The sequence below is a fragment of the Copadichromis virginalis genome, linkage group LG17 (genome assembly GCF_057382275.1).
Source record: "Copadichromis virginalis isolate Kocher_CV1m ecotype Utaka linkage group LG17, C_Virginalis_male_GT1.1, whole genome shotgun sequence".
NCBI classification, from domain to species: domain Eukaryota; kingdom Metazoa; phylum Chordata; class Actinopteri; order Cichliformes; family Cichlidae; genus Copadichromis; species Copadichromis virginalis.
Genome location: NC_140634.1, coordinates 28,925,040 through 28,943,743, shown reverse-complemented (window position 1 = coordinate 28,943,743; position 18,704 = coordinate 28,925,040). Strand labels below are relative to the sequence as shown.

At 39.6% G+C, this 18,704-nt stretch overlaps 1 protein-coding gene across 2 annotated transcripts in view; it reads left to right on the top strand.

Moving 5' to 3' along the window:
• Window positions 1–18,704, top strand: part of iqsec3a (IQ motif and Sec7 domain ArfGEF 3a) — a 120,641-nt gene that overhangs the window by 69,441 nt on the left and 32,496 nt on the right. For both annotated transcript variants that reach the window (XM_085435849.1, XM_085435850.1), the window contains exons 4-5: window positions 3,502–4,790; window positions 14,789–14,950. In XM_085435849.1, the coding sequence (XP_085291975.1) occupies window positions 3,502–4,790; window positions 14,789–14,950 (1,451 nt within the window). The remainder of the gene's footprint in view (window positions 1–3,501; window positions 4,791–14,788; window positions 14,951–18,704) is intronic.

The window sequence follows — 18,704 nt, the reverse complement described above, 5'->3', positions numbered from 1 at the left end:
CACCTCTTTCTATACCTTTCTTCCAATCTTTTTTTATACACGTGTCTCCTTTTCTTTTACCACATGCATTACATTTGCAGTGGATTAGCATGCAGCCCTTTAAATGACAGCTAAGGATTTATTAACACACGAAGAAATCAGAGTTTCCTGAATATTTTGCTGCAATTGCTGACTGAGCAGTAAACTGGAATTTATTAGATTCCCCAGTGCAATCGTCACCAAGTGAACCATTTTGCATCACTGTAACTGGTCTTATAGTAACATTAATGGACACAGCAGGCAGTCGCTGTGAGTTAAAAGCCCACTGCATGCTATTCTCTGCACCAGTGAGCCAACAAGCTGGCTTTGGAAGACACATCAAAAACATTTTCTCTGTGTCACGAAACTTGACTCCAAATTAACGATGGTTTGTCCAACTGGCAGAAAGAAAAGGTTGAAAGTTTTAGACTTTTTGAATTCAAGTCATAGTTCTAAGAACTTAATATTTATGCAGTGCAGTTAAACAAGACACAAGTACCACCTACATCTATGCTCTACCTTCACATTACTACTGAGAAATAAACTTATGAGGAAGAATGTAACACTCTGACATATGTGCAGAGCCACACCAGTACGCTTCAGTACCCATAAACCAAGCTGGACTAGTGTTAACATAGAAGGTCAAGGACAGAGTTGCTAAATCTGCAAAGGTCCATCTTCTACTGGGTCTGATGGGTCCTTAGAGATTAAATAAAACAGGTAACACAGACAGAAGCACTGTGCACTGTGTTCTGAAAACATGCACTTTGCACTTTTGACTAGACTGTCCAGTGAAAGTGGTACACAGCATTTGCAGTTCCAACACAATCCTCGTTAGAGCTGCCATCAAATCCTGTCTACTTTCCTCACTTTCTTCCTCCATCCATCATGTTCCAGCTCGTCCCGGTGGCTGTAATTCCATCTGAATGGCACAGTGTATCAGATACGCACTCTAATAACGAAAGCAACGTGACCCAAATGCTTTATTCATCATCCCCGACCTGGCTTACGCGGAAGCCAAAACAAACAAGCTCGACTGCTACATTTAATCAAATGCAGCCAAGCTGACAGCCCTTTTTTGCGCATTCAAGGGCACCCCTGCAGTGGAACTCTGCAGAATTTGTTTTGATGAGGGACTCCTCTGCGAGTAACGAGGTCAATCATATTACCTCAGCGCCTGTCTTATAAAAAAAAAAGACTACACAATCTCTATTTTAGTTTCCGCACAGTCATGGTGATAACGTCTTGTTGTATTAAGAGTGCATGCAGCACAGAACAATCCAGATTAAAAAACGATGAATATTCAGGCTGAGTTCGACTGGTCTGCAAGGGATGACAGCCACTGAGAAGTCGCCATCAGCAGATACAGTAGAGCTGTGAACCAGCATCCTATTCAAACTCCACCTTAATATTCTCAGTACGTTTCACTTTGCTCACAGAGGCTCTGCAGTGAAATGTAAATGGAGTAGATAAGGTGGATTTTCAGTGTCATTCCACTATTCTAAAGAGCTTTGTATGTGATTCGGTTCCTCCAATGACAGAGGCTGCATCTTGCTGAATTACCCACTTATCAAAAATTGCAAACCCTACAGCCATTACAGCCTATCAGTGTTTTTTTTTCTTTTGCAGAAGTCTGATGGTTTGGTGACTTTGTCCAGGACTAAAAGGAAAGCAGATTAGCAGCTGAAAGTCACAATTTGATCCTTCTTAGCTGCAGTAACCATTCACTCAATTGCATTTGAATTGACAGGAAGGTTATTTTGTACGGACCAAATTTATCCTCTTGTACACATCACTCTGATATAAGAGTTCAGCTCTAAATCCGTAAGAGAATCAAAGGAGGAAAAAGCAAAGATGTGAATTCTCTCAGATGAATACTTTGCTTTTTATAAAGTACATTTTCATGCAAAATATTTTGAACATTTATGTATTCGTTGTGTTTCTTAGTGATGGACTATAACTCTTTTTTTTATGGAAAACAGTTTTCCACTTCTTATTTTGCATAAAATTATATTGCTGTTAAGTCAAGGTTGACCAAGGTAGAATTCGTTTGTAGTTGAATCGAGGCAAAGAGGTAGCCTGAGTTTCTTGTTCACCCTTTCATTCACCAGTCTGGATACTAAATTGGTTCTGGTGTAACTGACGCCCCAGCTTCACAGACATGACTGAAAGGTAGCCCATCTGCAGCCGTTGACTCATAACCTCCAGTCAGGAGAATCGCTTCAGGACATCGTCCTCAGCTGTCCTTTCTGGCATGCAGACGAACTTCAGCTACGTTCTCAGTCCTGGAAGTATTCAGTTTTGTTTAGACAAGCTTGATGGAACGTGCAGCAGGCAGGATGTATTTGTTGTGAATCCACCAGGCGATTAGCTGCTACAATGCCAACGTGGACTCCATCAGACGTCACACGGACTTTGTTCTAGTGAAGTGACAGAGACACTTGTGTTCTCACACGCAGCTTCATGTCTAGAAAAGTTCAGGGCTGCAGTGCATGTGTAGAAATGTCTTGAGTGGGGTTTTTTTTGTTTTGTTTTTTGAAAGAGTCACCCACTCACTCATGAGAGTAAGTGGGTGAGTCTTTCAATGTTTTTTGTAGGTGTTTCAGTCCCTGCAAGGCAAACGTTCACCATGAATGAGACTTTCACAAAAATCGTGCTAGTTCTGTTTGTAAAATGGTGGTGCTGTTCTTTCAAAGCTGAAATCTCCTCCACATTAATGCCCTTGATAAAGTAAGATGAGCAACAGAATTATATTCATTGATTTGGTGCGAATGAAAAGGACTTTGAAAGATAATTGCTCTTTCTAGGCACTTCCAAAGATACCCACACCCTGATTGTTCTGGGAAACTCAAAGAGGTTTCATCTAGTGTTTGAGCTGCTGTCAGATGAGGAAGGCTATATTACATCTCTATCTATTTCCCACAGCATTTGAGCAATTTTTCACAGGCAAGATTAACGGCCTGTTCCGTTTCAGACAATTTAAGGTTGTGTGGAAGACTTCTCTATGGACTTCATGTAGATTATGAGCTCTGTTTGCTGAAGAAATAGCTGGATGCCATGACTCAGCTATTAGTGTGGTTACAGATTCAGGATACATAACAAAACCAGCATGGAAAATACATTTACTGAACCATGACAATATTATTTAGATTTGCTGATCTTTAGTATCTAAAAATAGGCAATGTTTTTTTTCTTTTTCCAACTAAATTAACTTATTTTTTCTTTAAATCTCCTCGTGATTAGTATTCCACCAATGCACGCCTATATGCATTGTACACTTACAAAAAAACGTCGAATTATAATAATACTCTTTTACCTATTCGCATGTATCTTGTATTCGTTGCAGTTTTAAAAATTATTATACAACTATGACTCTCATATTTGGTCTTAATAATTGCTGTCCTCACTTTTACTATCACTGACACAAAAGAAATGTTTCACCAATTTATTTTCGCTCTGTATGTCTCTTTCCATTTTCTTTAGATCGAAATGTTAGAGCACAAATACGGCGGACACCTCATCTCCCGCCGTGCTGCCTGCAAGATCCAGACTGCCTTCCGCCAGTACCAGCTCAGCAAAAACTTTGAGAAGATCCGCAATTCACTTCTGGAGAGTCGACTGCCTCGACGCATCTCCCTGCGCAAGGTCCGTGTGCAAAATACGGAGGGTTTCTCTGCTGAACGGGCGCTGGCAGAAGGCTGTAACCTGGCAGGCATCCCACTGGTACGCTCACCATCTTTGCCTGCCACGGTTGGTGGCACCCTAACTGACCTGGAAGACTCCTTCACTGAGCAGGTCCAGTCATTAGCGAAGTCTATAGATGATGCACTCAGCAACTGGAGTCTGAAGACCATGTGTTCACTCCAAGAAGGCGGCAACTATCAGTTCAGTGCCGATTCCTTTAGCGCAGCAGCGGCAGCAGGGGTTGGAGGTGGTGGAGAAGGCGGGGGTGGGGACGTGCGAGACTCTGTAATTCATCAGGGCTCCGTAGACCCAACCGACCTCTCAAGGAATGCAAGCAAGCTGATGATGGCGTTTCGAGATGTGACGGTGCAGTTTGACAGTCAGAACTTCCGCGTTTCATCTTCAGTTAGGGAATCATCCACTTCTGTCACCCTCAATAGTGGCACCCAACAAGAAGGAACCTCCAGCACTGTCACCACCACTTCCACGACAGCAAATTCTGCACCAGCCCCTATCCCACCCGGTCCTTCACAAGAACCCCCTCCTCCACCTGCAGACATCCTAGCAGAGCCCAAAGAACTCCCACCCCCACCCCAGGAGCCTCCACCACCACCAGAATCAGAGATAGAAGGCAGCGAGCAGGATGTTGAATTCCCTGCGCCACCTCCTTCTGAAGAAGAGCTTGGGGAGATGGAGCAACCTCCTCTGACCCCTCTGGATAAGATGGCATTCCCCCAAAGCCCAGAGGAGGTTGTTGTGGTGGTACCGCCACCACCAAGAGAACCAACTGTGGCCCCTCCACCACAGGAGACTATAGTGCTGGGTAGCTCTCCTGCGGTGGAGCCTTTGGATGTTAAGAGATGTGGCTCTGAGACAGCAGACTATAGCTCAGAGCAGATGAGCAGCAGCAGCACATCGACGGAGGCACGCTCAACGTCCGAGGCGTCGTCCAAGGAAGCATTGCAGGCTATGATCCTCAGCCTGCCACGCTACCACTGTGAGAACCCCGCTAGCTGTAAATCACCCACTCTGTCCACAGACGTCATGAGGAAACGCCTCTACCGCATCGGCCTCAACCTCTTCAATGTGTGAGTAGCAGATTCATTCATTAGTGCTTGTAGTTCTATGGTAACAGAAATTAAAATCAGCTGCCGGTTTGTTGATGAAATCTCAGTATAATTTATAGCTTTTGAATTAGTGAACTGTTGGGTGTTGAAGTTACGTCATAGTAATATAGTTCTTTTCAGATCTGCTCAAGTTATTGCCAATATTAACACTCTGGTATTCATACTGCAACCACATTTGCAACTTCTGTTGTATTTTCCTGCGTGCCTTCATAAAATCAGCAGAAGAAGAAGAAAAAAAGAAAACAAAATGTGCTCTGAAAGCTTATTTATGTCTGGGGTGTTGCACCTTTTCTCTCATTCTGAATCCAGTTCCCCTCGCTGTCTAGTGAAGAGTGACAAAGTCAAAACAAGATAAAAACTTCCCAAAATGCCCTGCAGACAGGGGCAAGGTGGTTATATGGCAGTGATAAATAGAAAGAAAAAAATGTTACCAAGGTAACAGTGCAGTGCATGGGGAATGCACTTGTGTTTATGTATTAAGTAAAACAAAACAATGAACCCTGGAGATGTGTGCTTGGTGACATCCAACCACCAGTAAATTAATTATTGAAACATTTAATCATAAACAAAGTTTACATATGAAGAATTTAAGTTAAAGCTAATGTCAGCAAACCAAGGGAAATGAATATCCCATATTTAATTTGTGCACCACTATGCAATCCCATTTTAAAATGTCTGGAACCACGTGACCCCTGTGTGCTAAGTACCCAACAGCAGACTTGGAAGGCATTAATAAATAGAGAAATTTACCATATGCTCTATTAGCCTTTCACCCAGAGCATACCCTAAAGGGCCTAAACACCCCACATATTCTAATAAATGAACTGGACTCGTGTAGCAAGCTCAGCTCAACCGCTGATTGAGTTGCTGGGTAACAGTTAGTTGGAATGCATGAAGGATGAATCCCCCAAAATAATGGCAGCGATCCACAAAGCCTAAAATTCTCATTAGTCATTCTTCTGCGAGTTGCGAATGTAATTAAAAGTTCCTTCAGCATTGTGTGAACCAGTACCTTGGGAACTGGGATGAAAAATTTGTTAACATTTCAGCCCGAGCAGGATTGGATTTTTCTCTCTGCCACCTCAGCCATTTCTGTAGAAGCTCTACACGCTTTCCAAAATATCTTGCACTGAAGGAAAATACACTCTCCTCCCTTGGGTGTGAGATTTTGTGAGGATATTCATCCAGTTAGGCCATGTCACACATATTTGCGAGATTGGAGCTCATAAACACACATTATCTTTTTTCTTATAATGCCAAGCTCTGCAGCGCCATAAATGTGCACAATAAAGCAAATTAACTTTGACTCAATGCTGGAATGAGACGATGAAAACAAGAGACGGAACGAGCTGTGCTCTTAGTGAAGAGTGAGCACAGAAGGAATACCAATGTGGGAAATATCCAAAATTTAGAAAGCAAAAAACGATGCTACAAATGATACTATTTAGTATTTCGATACTATTTAGTTTTATCTTTGACTTTTTGATTAACAGCAGACATCACATGAACACATTAATATTGTGATTGGTGACAAATTAAAGGAAAAACCCAATTACCTGACACTCATAGTAAAAGGGTCAAGAGGTAGTGCTAGTCTACTTAGAGGTGAGTGATCACCTTTATTATGTATTTGAAATTTTTCTATAGTGACTAGTGTCTTTTAGGATGACATTGCTCCAATGTAAAGAGAGCAAGACAACAATGCATTGTGAAAATGATTTAGATGTAGCTATGGCTTTGCAACTAAAATTGTTTTAGTTTTTTTTGTTTTACAACTTTCTATTATGTTTCTGTTAAAACTAATACATCAATATATATCCAAATTTGATGACCATTTTTTATGATGAGAAAATCCACCTGACTATTAACATTAAAAGCCTCTGAAAAACTATTTTTCCTGAGCTACAATTTTGCTTGATTCAGTGGAAACCCAGAACCCATTCTGTGTAAACACATTTCTAATGCCAGTGCCAATGTTTTTAAAATCCTTTCTATTAATATCTATGTGTGGTACCTTGAATTAAGCAACTAAAACACCCGAGAAAGCGTCTGGAAGACTTTGGCCGACATTATTTTAAAAACAGGTGACAAAAGAATCCAACCTTTAGTCTTCTTAGCATTAAAATGCAACATGGCAGCCACCCATTGCCTCTTTGACACTTCCTGCACTGGCAAATAAATTATGCAGATTAATCCAATATAGATATAATTCCAGGTGAATAAGGCAAGCTGTTATTTATGTGTAGAAAGTGTTCCTGCTAGATCCAGTTACAATACAGGTGGGCTTTGAATGTAGGATATGCTACTTACATTTAATCCAGTTTTTCAAACATGTCTGCTTTGATAGTTTTAGTCTGACATGCATGTGGAGTGGCAGAAAAAAGACTGGATGTAGGATTTATCTGTTTGCTCAGTTGAGATACTGAGTGTTTAATGGCAGCCCCCAGTTTGATTACAAGCCTCTGTGACTTTTGAGCGCAGCTTGTGTAGCCTTTCAGTCATCGTCTTTTGATCAAACACCTCGAAAGATAAGCTGACTTTTAATAAATTGGCTGAGAGGAAAGAGAGAGATAGAATGATGAATTAGGAGCAAAAAAAAAAAAAAAGGTAGGGAGAGGCAGGGAAATCTGGCTTGTGGCTTATTAGTTCCACCAGTTCGTATCCTTCTTCTAATACCTTTGCTGTTGTATCCTTTGCATCTTAAATAGGGCTGTTTGCTTTGGGCTAAAACTTTAGGTATTGCTTGATCATGCAGACAGAAAAGGCTTACAAATATGCATCCAACTGGGTAGTGTAAACAGTGAGTGTGCACTGGTCTGTGTTTGTCTTGCAGCGGGGGGTCAATGCATCACCTTTCCAAGGGGAGCAAGAAGTGTTGGTGTAGAAAGTAAATTAAACAGAGGAAATTCCAAACATTGGTGTGCGTGCATGCGTGCGTGTGTGTGTTTGTATGTTTGTATGTGTGCATACTAGAATAAAAAGGCAAGACAAGTGAGTGATGGAAATGTAGTGCAAAAGCAACAGAGAGGAACTGAAAGAGACACAAAAAGGTAGCACAGGGAAAAGCTTGAGAGAAAGACCACTTGATAAAGTTTCCACCTTGTGTGTGGCTGGAATGACAATGACTCCATTATGTGAGGAGAGTGTGTGCCAAGGACACTGCCATCACACAAGGGAGCTGGTAGAAAGTCTTCAACAGGGAAATGTGCAAAGAGGAGACAGGAGGATGTGTGACATTAATGACAGATTCCTGAGTAGATTTCTCTTTTGGATGCATGACTTCTCAGCTTAATACGGCTCAGTTAGACATGTCCTTATTTCACTTTTCCCCGCGCATACATTCTGGTGTAGTGAAAGTATTGATTGGACCGCAGAGGAGGCCCAGCTTGCATAAAAATGGAGACCCGTAACTGCTTTTCAAATTGAAGAAATGGCGACATGTGAGATTTATCAGTGATGTGAAGAGTGAGCATGTGAGACAGACATATCAAGCAAGGCTAATTAACACAGCAATTCCACAAGAGGGTTTCTGCCAATCAGTAGGCGAGGACTCCACAAGGGGGGGTCTTGTTTGTTTACTTGGGCATACACAAACCTTTCCTGTATTAACATTCTACCCTCAGTGCTAAATGACCCAGCACATGATTACAAACGCTGAAATCCAGATGGTCAAACAGAGGAAGCAGTTTTAATTTCTCACAGAACCCAACACCTTTTACCCTCATTTGCTCCCAATATTTAGAGAATAAGACAGGCCATACTGCTTTTTAAAAAAACTGTGAACCTATTTCATTAGAACAAAAAATGCTTTGTAACAAGTGCTATCAAATGCTTTCTCTTAAATAGATAAATAAACACAACGTGTCATCTGTGTGTGTATATGTTGTAAAAAGTAGCAAACTTGTGCTTTAACAACCAACCAACCTAAGGACGGTAAAAGCAGGCATGTGACTGCAAAAGCTCTGCAAAAGCATGCTTGATGGACACGAGCAGTTTGGTGCAACAGTGGGTCCTTGTTAATGATTTGGGGTTTTGAAGCGTTTACAGGTACAACACACAATCGTGTTTCCACTCAGAGAAATGCACAGGGGTGCTAACCGGCCATCAACCTGTCACTGGTTAGTAATGGAACAGAAATCTGTGCATCTGGAGAAATAGGCAACATGCAGTGCTGACACTTAAGCTCTTGTAGGGCCCATAAAACACAGTTTTGACTGCACATCTGTCCATTAGCAATAAAATAGAGGGCCAATAAAAGAGGGTATCAAGGTGGTAAGGGAGAGGTGTATTTATGGCGAGGTCGTACTACACCGAGATGTTGCAAAATAAAAATAAAAAAATAAATAAAAATAAATAAAAACTATGTCTGCTCTGAGGAGGCAAGGGGGAAAGACGCCTGGGAATGTAGCACTATATTTAGAAGTTGTTTTTTAACATGACATCTGGGTCCTGTCTGGCACTTACTCTTCCCTTCCCCATGCTTTACACGGGTGTGGGTCAATTTGCTGTGTGTATGTTGTGCTCTTGCTCTTCTTTTACAGTTTTTTTTTTTTGTCACGCCTAAACTTTGTAAGAAAACGGTTTCTGTTCTTAGCTGTGAATAACATCCGGCACCATCTTGCAAAAATCCTCAAATAAAATACTGACCCATATAATCTTAAAAAAAAATAGCATCTTTGCTCTTAAGGCTCAGATTTGATAAGGGAACATTCTGGAAAAGAAAATAAATTGCAAAACACTCCACAGCATGATGAAAGGATGAAAAAGCAAGAGTGAATCAACAGTGCTTTCACGATCTAAACTTAATGAGTTTACCTGTGCAGCAAAACCTTTGACCAAAAGCATAGTGCTTGCAAAGATTCTTTAATATTTCTTTTTGAATAAAACTGCTCTTTGGACAAGTTGATGTGTGCAGGCTTATTCTGCACTGCTAATCCAAATCTTACACTTCCTGCATGATTTTGCAGTCCCCCCCCCCCCCCCTATCTTTTTCTGATTACGAGTAATAATCGCCATGTGGGATCCATCTGTTGTTGGGCAAACATCAAATGAGTGATATCTGCCAAATCCATTTGGCGAGACAGCACCTTCAGCTGAGAGGTTGAGACGCTGAGAGTGTGCCGAGGCTGTTGCAGCAGATGCTTTCAGGCAGTCCAGTCTGCGCTCATCGTGCTCACTCTTTGTCCTCACCCTCCCATTCCCGCACATCTGCTCAGTCTGGTCCTCTTCCAGTCTTCTCTTTCTATTCTGCCCTTTATCCTCCCCTCTGTCATGCCCTTGCCTCACTAAACCCATTAGCTCTGGTACACACTCTCTTATGTAAAGGCTGTAGTTTAAACACTGTATGAAGACTGGAGTGGGACAGCTGTGACCATAATGCAGCAGCCTCCCCGGAGCAGCTATATGGTTATAAATAGTTAAGATATTACTCCTGTATTCATATATAACTTTGGCCATGTAGTCAACTGAAAGCTCTTGAATCTCCTGAACGAATGCTGGACAGGGAGATGTACTCTCTTTTGAAAACAATGATTCATAGGCCCGCTGAGATATTTCGACAATTTTCTGATGCATGAGCATGTGAGTGCACCTCATCACTCAGTAAAATAAATGTTTCCATGCACTACTCATGCATTAAACACATACAGTCCCAAATGGGTTTTTGTCTCTGTATCCAAGGGATACTGGCATTCATTTACATACGTTAGCCTGATGAATTATATCCCTCTTCTGGAATATGTAAAGAGCAATATAGTGAGGTAACCATGTGTTCGTCCTGTAACAGTGACTTTATACCTACATGCTTCAAAGAGTTAAAAGAATTACCACCAGTCACCAGCTGAACACATTAGGTACCAGAATGAAGCACTGCGAACTAAGAAAAGGAGTAAACACATTATAAGAACATTTTACCTATCAAGATATAATAAAAAAAAATTGTAAAAATAGTCCTTACCAGGTTAAATACAAATACAACAAACACTAAGCCACTAAGAAGATAGGTGCTGCTAATCAAATGCTAATAATTGATAATTAGCAAGTGTGAGCACCTCTATAAAAGCAGAAGTTTTGGAGGTTTGCTGGTCTGGAGCATTCAGGTATGTTTTAACATAATGCTGCAATCTTAAAGAAGCAGCTACTGCTGTCCATCTATCTGCAAAGGGCTATAACACAATTTCCAAACAATCTGAAGTCCATCAGTCTGCAATGAGAAAGATTATTCATAAGTGGAAAACATTCAAGACCAGTCCCCCAGGAGCACATGTATTAGCAAATCACCCCAAGGTCAGACCTTGCAATGTTCAAAGAAACTGCAAAGAAAATCCAAGAGCTTCATCTTAGATTCTACAGGCATTAGCATGTTAAATGTTAATGTTCATTACTGTACAAATTAAAAAAGACTGAACAAGTATTGTTGGGTTTGTAAAAGTTGCATCTGAACCAACCTCAAGACTTCTGGAGACCGAAGTGAAGATGTTTGTCCATAATGTAATCATGCACCAATCAAATGATCCAAATCCCAGAAGAAAATCTATAACAGAATAGCTGAAAAAGAAAAGTATCATAGTGTTGCAATGGCCAAGTCAAAGCCCAGAAGTCAACCTGATTGAAATGAGAGCTAATTTTTGAGAGAGCCCTACATAAATGAATGACCACAAATCTCAATGAAGTAAAATGAGTTGGCCAAAAGTCTACAATGATCTGAGAACCTGATGAAGTCATACAGAAAACATTTCTTTAAAGGTGTTGCTCCTAAAGGTGGCTCTAAAAGCTGATGAATCATAAGTTAAACTGTGTTTTTCACACACTGCTTCTTTGGCTTATAGTACTTTTTATTAAATAGATAATTACACATCATGTGTTATCATAGGTCATGTGTTCTGAGGTTGTATTCATTTTAGAACTTGGGCTATATTTGAATATGTATCCTGTAATGTAATGACTGTACATTAAAGAAAAATTCATGTTAGCCAACAACTAATACAAAGTATACATGTGATCCAACAAGTGCTGTTAAAAAATACTTCAGTATTTATTTGGTAACAGATGGCCATGCCAGTAGCAGCTGCTATATGTGAGCAACAGAGTATTAAGACTAAACCAGCTGCTGGTGTAAAAATAAAGTGAAAATAAATAAACTTGATCCCATGATACTTGGATATAAAGTCAATGCTAAAACCACAGAATTATCAGTATAGAAGTTCCTTTATATACAATCTATATCTAAACTATACTGTATCAGAGGAAATGTAGAGCATACAGTTGACAAAGTATTGCAGTGATGTCTGTTTAAACCCAGTTCTAATTTAACTTTGCAAACCTTGTTAACATTTTTTGAGATTAGCCACCATAAACTAGCATACTAGTCGCACTAGTTTAAATAAGGCTACAGACGCAAAATCTTTGAGCATGTGTGCTTTTTAAATCCCACTATTCAGATTCGAGTTGAATTTGAATTTATTTATTTAAAAGGGACAGTGCAGTTTAACATAATCCAAGTACAAAACATGAAACTGATGTAACGCACATAAGTTTATAGCTATTGCTAATTTTCAACAATTGTCCCTTATTGGGCTTACAATCAAAATAGATAAGTTTTACAATAAAACATACATTTTCATAAAACCAAATTACATCATAGATACAATTACAGTTAATAGACAATGAATTAAAGTACGATTAAAAATCTTTAGTTAAAATGACTACATCTCTGATTTCCCTTTAACCGAACTTTAACCTTCAATTTAAAGGATCTGATGTCTGTAATCAATTTGATTTCGGTTGGAAGTGTGTTCCACAGATGGCAAGCCTTTATGGAAAAAGCTGACTGACTAAATGTAGATCTGCGATATGATATCTTGCAGTTGCTGTTCACCATGCTCCTAGTAATACGATTACTATCTTGTCTCTGGATATATCTATTAAGACACTCTGGGGCCATCCTATTTATACATTTAAAGACTAATTTAAGAAAGCACAAATGATTAAAACTCTTAAAACTAAGTAGATTATATTTCTTTAAATGTGACAGTGATGCCACCGAACAGATTTTTTTTTATCCATTATTTTTAAAGATTGGTTATATAAGGATACCACAGACTGAATTGTAGATGGTGCTGCTTGGGTCCAAACTGTCATACAATATGAAAAATGAGAGAATATCATGGAATGCATAAATAACTGAGCTGCTGAAGTGGGTATATAGTGCCGAATTAACTTAAAACAATTCAGATTAGCCTCGACCGTCTTAGAAATCTTCTTTAAATGCTTCTCAAATTTAAGATGTGATCTAAAATTATTCCTAAAAACTAAAATGCTTTAAAAAACGAACCAACAGAATAGGCAAAATTTTCAGAAATGCCACCTTGAGGAGGACACACTTGTAAAATTGACCAGAAATATGAATCACTAAGTTGCTGATGTCTACAGAAACAGCTTTGTGATTAGGTTTTAGTTGCTGTACACAGTAAGCGACCTAGGATAGATACTTTTTTTATTACTAGTTACACTGTTACAAAAAGCCTTATTTATTGTCCACCAGAAATGGCTCATTAACATGCTGTTTTAATGTTCCAAAGTATGTTCTTTGGAGTGATTGACCTTGTTTTCATTTTTCAACCTAACAAAACACAAAAACAACGAAATAAGACCATTTAGTGAGCACATAAATTACATCAACAAGTTAGATACTAACTGCCTCACTGATGTGATCTAACGAATTTGGAATCAATTCATAGTTTCTTAGCATTAACTAATAGCCATTCACAAAGTGTATAATAGCTCTAAAAACTTTACTTTTCATACAGCATACTTCAATACTGAAAAAAATGTGTCTGCTATAAAGCTAGTGACAAATGAGTGGACAAGGGCATCGTTTTGAACATTGCCAGTCTGGTTTTACTGATGAATTCATCAAAATTGTATCACATTTGAATGAAAAATGTAAGCAAAAGTCAAAGTTTGAGGGGGTTTTTTCTCTCATGGTGAAATAAATTCTATGGTAGAGCTATATTTTATATCTGTGTATATGTGTGGATTTAAAGTTGCTTCCTAAGGCGGCAGTTGTGATTCTTGTTATATCCTCTAAATTTAGCAGAGTGTTGTGTTGTAGTTGTTAATTAAAGTTGTAATTCAGCAGGGGAGTAACTATACACAGCCTTTTGTATGTTTATTTACACTAACACTCTGTAGGTGTTCACTGTAAGAACCCAGAAACTATAGATTGTCAGACCAAAATCCTCATCTTTGCAAAGAAATACTTACAGTATATATTGTGGATATAAATTCTAGCCCAGTTATTATTCGACTAATTAAAAGATAACCAAAAAATAGCATCCTTGTTGAACACTTCCTACAACTTTTGCTACAAAGGATTACCTTTGTTATTTTTGTTCCTATTTCTGTCACACTGGCATATGCGATGTCTCTAACCGCTGTTCTGAACAAAATGACTTTTTAATTCTGCTAATTTTGGTTCAATATGATACAGAAAAAATCATCTGTCACAGCTGAATGAATTTCACCAATTTTTCGAGAAATAATATTGCAGCTGCACAGCATCAAACCACTGCTAGTCTCACATAGCCAGATTTATCTCCACAGCAGTGTGTCAGAGCTGGAGAATGGTGTGACTGCACCCATTATCTTTCTGCTACAGGGTGGAAAAAAGGCTTTTCTGTTGCGAGAAGAACCAAGTTGGCCTTATTACATGATCCAAATCTTCATCCAGACTTGCAGATTTAGCATGTGCTGTAAGTTGGCAGCGCAGTGGTTGCTGTTGTTGTTTTCTGTTGTGAAAGGAGTTCACTGACAGATAGCACAAGAGTTATGCAGTGTGACTGTAAATATAGATGTAGAGTGTGGCCACTGGAAGGTTTATATCTACACTCTACATCATGCAAGTCACACCACTAACTCACTTTAGTTCACTGACGTTTCCCCTTTCCTTTTTGTCTCAGTAACCCTGACAAGGGCCTTCAGTTCCTGATCTCAAGAGGCTTCATCCCAGACACGCCCATCGGTGTTGCCCACTTTCTGCTACAGCGAAAGGGCCTGAGTCGACAAATGATTGGAGAGTTCCTCGGCAACAGCAAGAAGCCCTTCAACAGAGATGTCCTAGAGTGAGTAGCCCACAGGACTGCAGATATTGATTCCCCAAATCATTTGGGGGGATCTTTTCCCAGTAATCTATCCTTTTTCATGAAGCCTTATTAGGTACAAGCTGTGCACAGCTCTAGCTTGGGGTCTTATTATTCTCTAAAACTCAATTGTGAAGCCTAAATTATAACTTCACTATCCACTTATGTGTGATTTTTTTTGCGGTCATTTCATTATAGTTTCCATTGTCATAAACACATCTGAAATAAGCTCAAATTGAAGTGCTAAGATCCAAAATTCAAAAATGAGCTCTTGTCTGATTTTCGTAAAGCTCGTAAATGTAGGTTGACTTGTAGGGCAATAACTACTACAGAAATTAAAGGAGGTTGACATGAAGCAAAAGTAACATTTTCCTGGCCTAATAACATTTTACTCATCTTTATCACATTCATGTTAAAACTGTTGTTAATATAGAGCAGAAGTGAAAAACAAGGAACAGTTTATCTGTGATCTGATAACATAAATATTACTTTTGAGATTTCATAAACTTCCATTTCCATTCAGGACATAGGGTAGATGTACTGAAGTGTGGGAGATAAGGCACTGCTTTATCTGTGTGTGTGTTTGGTACTGATACGTGTTGGGCATATTGAGAGGCTGCGTCTGACTCGAGTGTTTGGTTTCTTGCTCACTCCTCTCCATAGCTACTTGTATGCTACGTGAAAACATTTTGGCTGACTCCTTATGAAATCTATGGACTGATAATACAGTAGTTTGTAATAGCGCCAGAGTCATGGGCTCAAACTCAGGTAGGGTCCTTGTGTGGAGTTTGCATGTTAGGCACATAGAGACTGTGTAATTTGATCACTAGCCACTAGGTGAAATAAGAAAAAAAAACTCCTTGTGACTGCTTTCATCACTAGCAAAGACAGCTGCATTCATTAGCTGGTCAGCTGCAACACATTAAAGTGTATGTAAAGGTAGCATCACTGTAGTTTAATTCTGTGTAGTCTCCACTTTTCATAATAACTGCTAACAGCAGAAAGCCTTTGCACTGCATGTAGGCCATAGCACAGGTTTGTGTACCGAGTCTTTCCATCTCTGTGGTGCCGACTTGGCAGCTTTCCATGGCTGTCAGTGAGATAAAACATGGCTCGCTGCTGAGACCAAAAGTAGCTCTTTTAACATTTTCCCAATAATTAGATTCTATTTAAATAATACAAAACTATCAATTTGATTTCGATAGGATAGCTGAAATTAAACCAAAAACTAATACCAGGATATCCTAGTGGTTTATTACTCATCTGGAAGGTTCATGTGGTCACTTCCCATGGTGCACCACAGCAGCGTCTTTAGTCTGATCATCCTGAGAGCAAAATCAGGCTTTTAGATATCTTTAAATATCTGAGTTCCCACTGTGTGGTTCACTTCAAAATGCAGGATCCTAAAACTCCAGCTGTATGGCATCAATAACATCTTTTTAAGTCCGAGCCCAGATAATTGTGATAACAGGAAGACGCTTTTCCAGTCCTGACAGAGCTCCTCGAGAGTTACAGAAGCCATCATGCGATTGTTTTTAAGATCGGAAAAATGACTCTTTTCATCTGACGTTAATATTTGATGTAGACATTTCTTGGTCTTTGTGTACAGGTATATTCATCTCAAGAACCTCTCAAGAACCTCACAGTCCACTAAAACTCATTTGGAAGCTGAATGGATTTGCATTTTGGTTATGAATGCTTTTCAAAAACAAGTGTTATGTGCAAGACAATATAGATACATGAGATAAGTGAAGAAAAAAACAAACAAACACATGAACTTTGGGGTTTAGAGAACAAGAACTTCATATGCGCACACACACACACACACACACACACACACACACACACACACACACACACACACACACAAAACTCACTTCCCCCTGCAAGATTAATTCCAGGTCATTAACTTTATTGCCTTTTATTTGCTTTTAAAGTACAAAGATCCCTCTCCCGTCCTCGTCTTCAGCTATTTCCATCTTTCAACACCTTCCTTGCTTTATCTCACTAATTGCCTCTACTCTGTTAAATTCTGTGCTTCACCAATTATGTCTAAATTTGCATATCAGCTCAATGAGGTTGTGAAGATTTTTCTTTTTATCTCCCGCCTTTTTGTACAAGTTACAAAACCAAGAACGGGCTTAGTCTTTGCAAGGTCAGACAAACACTCCATAGCACTCTACCAAGTTGTTCATTCCAGCTCATGCTCATCTAATATCCATATTTCCTCAAACGGATACCGTCATGGTTTCAAAGACATTTTACTAACAGGAATATGCTCTTAAGGCTTCAAGCTCAAATTCACACCACAGATATATTCTCAGCGCAGGTGATATTGGTATATATATATATTTTCCCTGCAGCACTCAAACAGCAACACTCGGGGTGAAAGTGATGTTGAAGAGGACCGTGATAGAGTGAAAAGTGTGCGAGAGCACTTTTGATAAAGTGTGCAGTCACAGGAGAGCGGGTGAGGGATAGCAGTCTAATGTGAAAATCACTCATGGTGATTTACTGAGCCTGAATGAGTCGGTGTGGATATGTGAGTCTGTGTGCGTGTGCGTGTGTGTGTGTGTGTGCGTGCGTGCGTGCGTGTGTGCACGTGTCTGCAAGCATGTGACTTTTCAAGTATGTGCATGTGACCTAGCCTTGCATCAATATGTGGTTATGGTATCTCCCTCCTCTCCTCATAAAGCAAACTAAGTCTCATTCCCTTCACATTTCTTGGTGCATAAACAACAATAGTTAAAGTGTCTCAAGACAATTAAGTCAATTTGTGGTTATAGATTTGGGTGCCAGAAAATGGACACCCCAAGGACTCATTTACTGATAACACGGTGTACTTGTTTAGCATGAAAAATGAGATCTTGTTTTCAGCCTGTCATCTACTCATTGGCTTCTTAAAATATGGCTCCATCTGGCCTTTTATGTCTTTTTATTTTCATATGTATTTGTATGCATACCTGCCATCGCAGCTTTGTAAACATAAAGTACAGTTTAAGTGGCGTTCTGCAGACAGATGTGTCTATTTCTCTCCGAGGCACTGCAAGCGAGTCAACGATAGTGTGTGTTTGTGTTTGTGTTTTATGTGTGCGTGTGTTTTCCCATGCAGATGTGTAATTATGCCAGAGTGTATGGGGAGAGATGTAAGAGGGGAGGAGAGGGCTGATGTACTTAGGCTAAAGAGCATCTCGTCTGACATTACATAAACAAGGAGTGACAGCCAGGGAAGAAGGGAGAGAGAGGTGGTAGAGCGAGGAAGTGAGTCATGAAGAGGGCGATCAGGGTGGTCTGACAGTCGACGAGTTGATAAAGAAGACGATCAATCCAGGCTCACTGCACATAGTATGAGCTTAACTTTTATGAGCCTTTAATTTTTCTCTAAGTGCTATAATTTGTTGACAATATGCACAATTTGACCTGTCTGTTAGTTAGTGCAATTAATAATTACACTTATCTCTATTAATGCAGCATTGAGCAATGAAGGTCAGAAAAAAATCTGTGCTGTGCACTCTCTAAAACCATGCATTCTATTTGCTTAGCTGTACATTTAAGCAGAAGGAAAGACTGAAAGATGTAACCAACATTGTAACCATGGAAATGCAGTTGTGTACAGTCTGAAATAACTTAAAAGTGCATCATATATGAAAAAATAGCAACTTTTTGGCTGTAACAGCTTCTTTCTATTTGCTGAAAAAGGAACAGAAACAATGTTTTAATCATGCTTAACATTCAA